We start from the raw sequence: 10,368 nt of genomic DNA on the forward strand, positions 1-10,368 counted from the left end.
AGCAATAAAACAAATACACCATAACAGATATCCCCAGCTAAGAGTAACAGGGATAGGAGTGGACCCTAGGCATAGAGGGGTATGGAGGGAAAATCAGACTGCAGTTGCATGTCTATCGGACATCTACATTTATGGTAGGTACAAAACTGTACTATGTCCTTCAAGAATGCAACTGCAGTCATAACATGTGGGTAGAATACCATAGTTTAGCTGGGGGAGGAGGAATGCTCTAGGAAAAAGATGGTGTGGCAATCAAACCCTGCAGGACTGCCGAAGCAAAGCCTGCTCTGGATCTGGAGTATAGAGGGAGATTGTAGTGTTTGGAGAATGTATGCACGGAGCTCCATGTAGCAGTTTCTAGAATGTCCTTGGTAGGCACCCCTCTTAAGAATGCTGTAGAGGTGGCTGTAGCTCTGGTGGAATGTGGTCTGACATTAGCTGGAACAGTCTTTCCATGAAAGGAATAACAGAATCTGATGCAATGTCCAATCCATTTAGAAATAGTCTGTTTTGAAATTGCTTTTCCTTGGACTGCAGGGCGTAAGCTACAAAAGTTGTTCAGACTTCCTACTGGCCTTGGTTCTGTCCAGGTAGTATCGAAGTTGTCTGTGAATGTCCAAGGTATGCAACAGTCTTTCCCCTTTATTCTCAGGATTGGGGAAGAAAGCAGGCAGATGTATGGCTTGATTTAAAGAAACCCTAGATACCACCTTTGGCATAAAAGTAGGGTTGGTCCTTAACGAAACCCTGTCTCTATGAAAAATAATAAAGGGTGGTATTGCCATTAGGGCCTGTAGCTCCGAAACCCTTCTTGCTGAGGTAATTGCCAACAGGAAAGCTGTCTTCCATGAGAGAAATTGCAAGTCAACTGTAGCTGCTGGCTCAAATGGAGGTAGAGTCAGTTTTTCTAGGACAAAATTGAGGTCCCAGGCTGGCACTGGGGCCTTGTTGGTGGCTTAATGTTCTTGATTCCCCTGAGGAATTGCCTTAGTAAGGGGTGAGAAAAAACAGGAGGATCAGTGTTGTATCTAGCTGAAATAGCAGATGCATGTATCTTTATGGAAGAATATGAGAGGCCGTTCTTTAACATATCTGCCAAATATTCCAAGATGAGTGGGATGTTCAACAATGATGCATCATGTCCCTTGCTGGTATTCCAATTGCTGAATCTTTTCCACTTTGCTAAGTAGACCTTTCTGGTGGATGGTCTTCGAGCCTCTGTTAGTATCCGCTGAACTTCCTTGGAGAGAGATAAGCTGAAGTTATTTATGGGATCTCCCAGGCTGTTAGCTGCAGTGTCTGAAGATTTGGATGCAGTGTTTCGAAATTGTGTTGAGTCAGAAGTAGAGGCCACTGGGGGAGGGCCCACCTCCTGGTGTGACATATGCTCCGTAGTAGTGGGTACCAGTGTTGTCTTGGCCAGTCCGGAGCTATTATGATTCCCTTGGGCTTCTCTGCTTTGATCTTTAGTAATACTGAGGTCATCAGTGGCAGAGGTGGGAATGCATAGATTGCTAGGGAGTTCCAGTTGAATGAGAGGGCATCTATTTTCCAAGCTTTTGGATGGTATGTACTTGTGCAAAATTTTGGTAGAAGATGGTTGAGGTGAGAAGCAAATAGGTCCACTTCTGGCTTGCCCCATGTCGAAGTGAGTTGTCTGAAGGCCTTCGGATGTAACCTCCACTCGTGTGGATCTGTGAAATTCCTGCTTAGGCTGTCCGCCAACACATTGTCTTTTCCTGGAACAAACTGGGATTGTAACTGGATGTTTAGGCTCAGTGATTTCTCCCAAAGCTGCATTGTCAGTCTGCAAAGGGGTAAGAGTGGGTGCCCCTGCTTGTTTATGTACCACATCACAGTGGTGTTGTCTGTCCGTATCATTAAATGGCCTTGCTGGAGTTGGTGTTGAAAGGCCTCGATGGCATGCATTACTGCCAGCATTTCCTTTTGGTTTATATGCAGATGTGTTTCCTTTGGAGACCATTGTCCTTGTATACACCTGCCTTTCATGTGCGCCCCCCATCCAAGGTCTGAGGCGTCTGTAGTCATGGTCTGTGTTATCTGTGGTTTTTTGAATGACATACCAGTGTTTGCCTGGCTCACCGAGGCCCACCATAGGAATTCCTTTTGTAGGCATGGAATGAGTGGTATGATTGTCTCCAAGTTGTTGCTGTGTTGAGACCAAATGCTTTTTAGGTACCATTGAAGCTTTCTCATGTGTAGTCTTGCTAATGGAACCAGGAGAATGCAGGATGCAATGTAACCCAGGGCCTGTAGGAATCTCCTTGCAGTCATCTGGTTGAGTTTTGCTAAACCTTTGAAGTAATGAGTTAACTTCTCTTGCTTGTCTTCTGTCAGGTAAGCCATCTGAGAGACTGTGTCTAGTTTGGCTCCTAAGAAGATTATTTGCTGGGATGGCTGCAGTCTTGACTTTTGGAAGTTGACTGTGTATCCCAGAGCTTGAAGTAATCGTATGACATAATCCAGGTTTTTTGTCAACATCAATTTGTCGTCCGCTTGTATGAGGCAGTCGTCCAGGTATGGGTAAATTTGTATACCCTGGAGCCTGCAATGAGCAATTACTGAAGCCAGGCATTTTGTAAATACTCTAGGGGCAGTAGATAAGCCAAATGGCAATGCTGAGAATTGATAATGCTCTGGCCCTGCAAGAAATCTGAGGTATCTTCTGCAGCTGTGTCTGATAGGGACATGCAGGTATGCCTCCTTGAGGTCCAGAGTAATCAGCCGACCCTTGCCCAGCATGGGAAGGAGTTGCTGTAGAGTCAGCATTTTGAACTTTGGTACTATGAGAAATGCGTTTAATGCGGACAAGTCCAGTATTGGTCTCCATTGAGATTCTTTTCTTGGAACAAGGAACAGTCTTGAGTAAAACCCCTGGTCTTCTTCTTGTTGTGGAACTCTTTCTATTGCTTTCATTCGAGTCAGCAGAGTGATTTGCTTGATAGCCTCTGCCCTCTGATTTTGTGGTAGGTTTGGCATGCCTTGTTTTCTTGGTAAGGTATGAAAATGAAACCTGTACCCTCGGTCTATAATGTCTAAAATCCATTTGTCCTTTGTCAGTCTGTGCCAGTTTTCTGTAAACAGAGATAATTTCCCGCCCAAGGGAGCTTCTAGTTGTTCCCTGGTAGGCGGTAGTAGAGGAAAGTCATTGAGATTGTGGTTGTGGGGCAGGTGAAACCCCTGCGTCACTTCTTTGGTTTCCTGGCTGCCATTGTCGTCCCCTGTAAGGGCCCCTGTATTGGCCTCTTCCTCGGCCACGCCTGTTCTTACCCCTTTGAAACTTTTATGGATTAGGAAAGGACCAGTTTTTTGAAGGCCAATTCCTACTGAATCTGGGGGGTTGAACCTGGAGGAAATCTTTCACAATCTGAACTGATTTTGCTTTTTCTTCGATGGTCTTTAACACATCCTTAGCATTTGCACCAAAAAGCTTGTTCTTTTCCAAAGGTGCATCCAGAAGTTTTGCTTTTACATGATCTGGTAGAGGTTGATCTTTTAACCAAGCATGTCTATGAATGACTGCCCCTGTCATAGCTGCCCTACATGAAGCTTCCAGTGCATCATATCCACAACTGCAGGAAGTGATTGCTTACTTGCTGAGTGTTATGTACAGCTTCCTGCAAAGTCTTCCTGTCTAAAGGATCAGGAGTGGCTAATGTTTTTTGTAAATCTTCTAACACATAATCCTGATATTGTAACATATGAAAAAGGCAATTTAAAGCTCTCATAGATAAGGTAGTGGATGTGTAAACCTTTTTGCCCTATCTCTCTAATGACCTAGCTTCCCTGTTGGGAGGGCAAAGGATTTTTTGAGGTGGAGGCTGAAACTCCTTTAGGCCCCTGTGAAATAGTTTCCAAATCAGCAGAATGGGCCCTGAATAAATGGGAATGAGTTTCTGGGACCCTGTAATACCTGTCTGGCTTGGCTGGAGCAGGAGGAAGAGAATCAGGGGTAGCACTAGAGTCAGAATACAAATACAGGAGGAATAGCTAAGGGCCTGTGCTGAGGCTTCTTAAGGAAAGTCCTAAGGCGTTTCCTAGAATCAGAATATTCCTGACCTTGCCACTTGAAATGTTCCCTCATGGTGTGCAGAACTTCCCTAAAAGAAATATCCTCAGGAGGGGAGGCCGAGGGGATGGAATCTTCTGCATCCGAGTCCTCATAGGTCTGGAAGAGCTCTTCCTGGCTATCTGAGTGGACAGAGCCCTCAGAATCTTCATCTGAAGGAGTAGGATCAGAGGGTTCAACCCGGGGCCTTTTATCAGGAGGAGGCTGGGATCCTCTCTCAGGATGGGCCTGTGAACCCCTAATCATGGAAATCAAATCAGCAGCCATGGACATAATTTGTGTCTCAGGAGTCGGCTGAGGTAAGCATTTAGAAGTAATATGCTTTGTTTTGCTGGCTGCCTTAGCCCTAGAGTAGGCCTTAATAGACATGGCCATAGGGGGCCTGGCAGCTCCACGTGCAGGAGTGACCTTGTCTACAGCAATAGTCTCGGGCATTTCCTCGGTTTCGGTATCCGGAGGAAAATCTATAACTGGCGGAGTAATGTCTGGAATCGGAGTAGTCGGTAATGCGGTGTCTTCAGTTCGGAGCGGTGGAGAGACGGTCTCAGAGGGAACTGGAGCACTCGCGCTAGGTTTTGGCGTGGAGTCGGTGGAAGACACGGGCCGAGGATGTCGGTCACGGTCTTTTCGTTTTTTGGGAGTTTGTGATGTCGGAAGATCCGACGGCATGGTGTAAGCAAAAATATCGCCGAAATAATCTTCAGCGAACTCTGCCCGGCGCCTGAGAGTGCGCTTGTTGAAGCGAGCACAGGCTACACAGGCCGAGACGTCGTGGTCTGGGCCCAGGCAAGGGAGACAGTAAGAGTGGAAATCCTTATTAGGTATTTGTTTACCACAAGAAAGACAATTGTTAACTTTTTCAGTAATTTCTGACATTGGCTTGAGGCAAGAAAAGGTACCCAACGGGGTACTTAGCTTTTTTGATGACTTCAGTATCGTAGAATACAGGAGCTGACCGACCGGCACTTGCGAACTGCTTCTGCTTCGGGCACCGCGCGGCAAGAAAGACTGAAGAAAATGGCATCGGCTGATGCTTATGTACTCCAGCCGCTCTGACGTCGGAGAGAAATGCGACATCAGCCGACGTCGGACCCAGACTTTGGAATCCGGCCGACCGAGGGCTGCCTGAGGCAGGACAACCCACATGTTATGACTGCAGTTGCATTCTTGAAGGACATCACTTCCATGCTTCACAGGTATGTCACCTGGACCAACAGCCTTTCCATTCTTCATCCTCTTCATAGCTATCCTTACTTCCTCCTTGCTAATTCATTGCACTTCATGATTCATTATCCCCACATCATCCAACCTTCTCTCCCTCTCATTCTCTTCATTCATCAACCCCTCAAAGTACTCTTTCCATCTGCTCAACACACTCTCCTCGCTTGTATGTTTCCCACATTATCCTTTATCACCTTTACCTGCTGCACATCTTTCCTAGCTCGGTCCCTCTGTTTAGCCAATTGGTACAAGTCCTTTTCTCCCTCCTTAGTGTCCAACCTTTCATACAACTCTTCATATGCTTTATCCTTCACCACCTCTCTCTTTACCATGCACCTCATCTCTTTATACTCCTGTCTACTTCCTTCATCACTCTGACAATCCCACTTCTTCTTTGCTAACCTCTTTGTCTGTATAGTCTCCTGTACTTTCTCACTCCACCACCATATCTCCTTGTTGTCCTTATTTCTAGCTCTGCTGTAGTTAACCCAGCTATTTGGCAACTCTTCACTATCACACAGTGCCTGTCTTAACTCTTCCCTGAACTCCACCTCACAATTAACCTTTTCAATTTCCACCATTTGATACTTGGTGCTGCCCTCACACTCCTCCCCTTGATCACCAACATCATCCTACAAACCACCATCCTATGCTACCTAACTACACTTTCCCCGGTCACCACTTTACAGTCTCCAATCTCCTTCAAACTGGCCCTCCTACATAAGATATAATCCACCTGTGTGCATCTTCCTCCACTTTTGCATGTCACCCTATGCTCCTCCCTCTTGTTAAAATACGTATTCACCACAGCCATGTCCATCCTTTTCGCAAAATCCACTACCATCTGATCTTCTGCATTCCTTTGCTTAACACCGTACCTACCCATCACTTCCTCATCCCCCCTGTTCCCTTCACCAACATGCCCATTGCAATCTGCTCCAATCACCACTCTCTCACCCTTGGGTATAGTCATCACCACTTCATCCAACCCACGCCAAAATTTTTTCTCTCATCCATCGCACACCCAACTTGTGGAACATATGCACTAACATTCATCGTTACACCATCAATTTTCAGCTTCATAAACATCACTCTACCCGACACTCTTTTCACCTCTAAAACATTATTAGCATACTGTTCCTTCAGGATAACTCCTATGCCATTTATCCTCCCATCCACACCATGATAAAACAATTTGAACTCACCTCCGATACACCTAGTCTTACTCACCTTCCATCTGATCTCTTGTACACACAATATACCAACCTTCCTTCTGTCCATCATATCCGCTAGCTCTCTCCCTATACCAGTCATACTGCCAACATTTAAAGTTCCGACCCTCACTACCACAGTCCTAGCCTTTCTCATCTCTTACTGCCTTCGGCCATGCCTTCCCCCTCTTCTCCTCCTTCAGCCAACAGTAGCCAAATTTCAGCCAGCACCCTGTTGGCTAACAGTACTGGTGGTGGTTGTTAACACGGGCCTTGACAGATCCGGTATGTAAATAGTTACTGCTGTCTGCATGAAAGATCTGTCCAAAACCCAGCCACTGGGGATACACAAGCCAGTGCATTTCTTTGTGCTGGTCCCAAGCCTAGATAAATGGGGAGGGTTTCATCAGGAAGGGCATCCGGTGTAAAACTTGGCCAAATCATTCATGCGGACAGCAGTAAATATTTACAGACATATACATATATATATATATATATATATATATATATATATATATACATACATTATATAAATATATATATATATATATATATATATATATATATATATATATATATATATACACATATACACACACACATTATATATATATATATATATTTATATATATATATATATATATATATATATATATATATATATATATATATACACACACATATATACACACACACATTATATATATATATATATATATATATATATATATATACACATACACATTATATATATATATATATATATATATATATATATATATATATATATATATATATATATACACATACACACACACACACACACACACACATATATAGGTTCATAGATTCATAGGTAGGTACTAGGCTATTGGCCCTAGGGCCTATACAAGCCTAGCCAAAAATGTACCGTGGCTTTCGCCACCCAAGAAAATTATTTTCCTGTGCCCCTGTCAAGCAGAACCACAGAAGTGATCCCCGGGGTGAATTTCCTATTACCCATCCAATCATCAAGAATTTCTTGAAGAGTGCTAATGAGGAGCTCTGTTTGACATAGATAGTCTGTTCTAGAGTATGGGAAGTTTCTGGGACAGGAATCTATCCCTCCAGCATGTTCTGTTTATTGTGGTGACAAGGTTCAGGTCTCTAGGGTGTGTAGCTCGGAGGCATTGGGATTTCTTTAAGTGGAGCATGTCCAACAGCTCTGGGTTTGACATAGCTTTGTATGTTACGCAGAGATCGCCTCCGAGTAGGCGATTTGCGATGGAGTAAAGCTGGAGTTTTTTGAGACTGTCTGCGTAAGGCAGCTGTTTGACGCCAGTAATCCTCTTTGTGAGGTATTTTTGCGGCCTTTCCAGATGTTGTAGATGTCTTGTGAGGTACATACCAAAAGGGGCGTTGCACTCTACAATGGGTCTAATGAGTGATGAGTAGAGGGGAACAATGACCTCTTTTTTTCTGGATAAGAAACCGTTTGTGAAGAGGTGAGCAACGGAGAAGGATTTCCTGACCACTTTGGCAATGTGATTATCAAAGGAGAGACTACTGTCCACCTGTGTCCCAAGGTCTCCTATCACACTTTCGGCGTTAAGTAGACTACCGCCTATGTGGTAGTTCATGGGTACAGAATTTTTACCAAAGGGGATGACAATGCACTTTTTGGCATTGAGCTTGAGACCATGTCTTTGACACCAGGCATCTGTCTCAGTGAGGCCCTTTTGTAGGATGTCCACATCATTAGGAGTTTCAATTATGGCTCCTAGTTTACAGTCATCTGCGAATTTAGTTAGCCAAAGACCTTCTGTGTTAGCCTGTACTTCAGAGAAGTAGATACCAAACAGGAGAGGACCCAGGACTGAACCCTGCAGTACTCCACTTGTCACTGGTCTGAAGTCTGATTTGGAGTCTACTTTCACAGTGTGGGTTCTTTCAGTAAGCCAGTTGGCAACCCATCTTGTGACATTATACCTAGTTTAGTGAGTTTATCTATAATTACAGAGTGGGGGATGGTGTTGAACGCCTTGGCGAGATCTAGATAGACTGTATGAACCACCTTACCCTCATCTATGGCTTTGGTGACTACTTCAAAGAAGTCTATCAGGTTTAGGAGACATTATCTGCCTTTTACAAACCCAAACTGTGTGGGGTCCAGGGTTTGGAGCTCTCCAATGTCTTTGTTTATGAGTTCCATGATGATACGTTCCATGGCCTTGCAGACAAGGCTCGTCAGGTTAATGGGGCGGTAGTTCCCGGGGTCTGTTGTGGCCCCCCCTTTGTGGAGTGGGATAACTGTCGTGGTGCGCCATTCAATGGGCACAAAGCCTGAGGTGAGGCTATGATTGAACATGGTACTTAGGTGGGGTGCCAGTTCATTCAGTAGTTCAAGTAGAAGGTAGCCTGGGATGTTGTCAGATCCCATGGATGCTGTGTTCTTGGCTTTGGAAAGTGAAGCTTTTACCTGTGCAGCCGTGATTACAGGAACTTTGCATTCTTCCGGTATAAAGATGGGCCCTTTAGGGAGTGAGAGGGGGGTAAAGTTAGCACTGAACCTATCTGCCAGGATATTGGCAATATCAGTTGGTTCTGTATATTTACTGTCATTGTGCTGTAACTCAGAGCAGATCTGAGTGTTGCCATTGAGATTTTTGACATAGCTATAGAATGCTTTGTGGTTGTCTTTAGAATCAGTGGCAATTTTGTTTTCATAACTAGCTTTGGAGGATTTTATGAGGGATCTCAGCTTCTTACTGAGGCTGACCAGGGAGTTCCTCTAATCGTGGGATTTTACTCTTTTTTGCAACAGTTTCTTTCTTCTGTTGTAGAGTTTGTTTATGGCAGAAGACCACCAGATTGGCTTCATTTTTTTGGAGGATAGCATCTTGGTTCTGTTAGGGATAGCATGATCCATGCACTCGTGAAAGTGCTTATAAAGTGCATTTGTGTAGGATTCAGCAGTCGTACCTCTATTGTCCATCTGCATGGGTGTCACGAAGTTTGCCACTTCTGTCTTAAGAAGCATGAAGTTGGCTTTGGAGAAATTTTTACGATTGTTTTCCTAATGGGGGGTGGGAGCGGGATGTGGATGTCTAGGGTGATTAGCTTGTGGTCGGATCTGACCAACGAGGAGCTGACCTCTGGTGTGGAACACCGGTCACCCATGTTGGTGATGACCAGGTCTAGGATACTGCTGCCTCTGGTGGGGGTGTGGATAAGTTGATCCAAAGTGTTGGAATTGATGATTTCCAGAAAACGTTGAGCAAAAGAGTTGGTACATGAGTAGTTTTACCAGTTAATGGTAGGGTAGTTGAAATCACCCATTATTAGAGTGTTGGGTTGTACCTTAATATTTTCCAGTGTATCAAGAAAAGAGGAGTGGAAATCCTGGGGCATGGTGGGAGGTCTGTAGCAATGCCACATGGATTGCGGTTTTGCCCAGAGTTAGCTGAACTTGGATTATCTCGGATGCATTACTCTGAGCAACTAGCTTGGAGGTGTGGATATCCTTAATGAATATGGACACGCCTCCACCTTTAGTGTTTCGGTCCAGGTTTGGTGGCCGAAAGGTGTGGTATGAATTATAGCCTGGTAATGCAGGGGTGCTCTCTGGAGCTTTGAACCAGGTCTCTGTCACTGCACAGATGTCAATGTTCTCCATTTTAAGGAGTGCCTCGAGTGAGTGCATTTTGAGGTTTAGACTTCTAGCACTGAGTAGCATTACCCTCAGATTTTGCTTGCTTGTACCTGTTATGGTGGTGAATTTGTCATTTGAACCTTGCCTAAAAAAGGCACTATAGGCGTGGCAAGAGCCTTTGCCAGTATCTGGAATCCAACTCGATCATGTCATCC

The 10,368-nt window shown here is 44.6% G+C and overlaps 1 protein-coding gene across 1 annotated transcript in view; it reads left to right on the top strand.

Moving 5' to 3' along the window:
• The window catches only part of DEF6 (DEF6 guanine nucleotide exchange factor), a 1,409,598-nt gene that overhangs the window by 1,059,926 nt on the left and 339,304 nt on the right, over positions 1-10,368 (top strand). Inside the window, 1 exon segment of the mRNA XM_044076574.1 lies at positions 8,879-8,889. Coding sequence (XP_043932509.1) covers positions 8,879-8,889 — 11 coding nt within the window.

Source organism: Protopterus annectens, chromosome 7.part0, assembly GCF_019279795.1.
Source record: "Protopterus annectens isolate FY-2018-M chromosome 7.part0, PAN1.0, whole genome shotgun sequence".
NCBI classification, from domain to species: Eukaryota; Metazoa; Chordata; order Ceratodontiformes; family Protopteridae; genus Protopterus; species Protopterus annectens.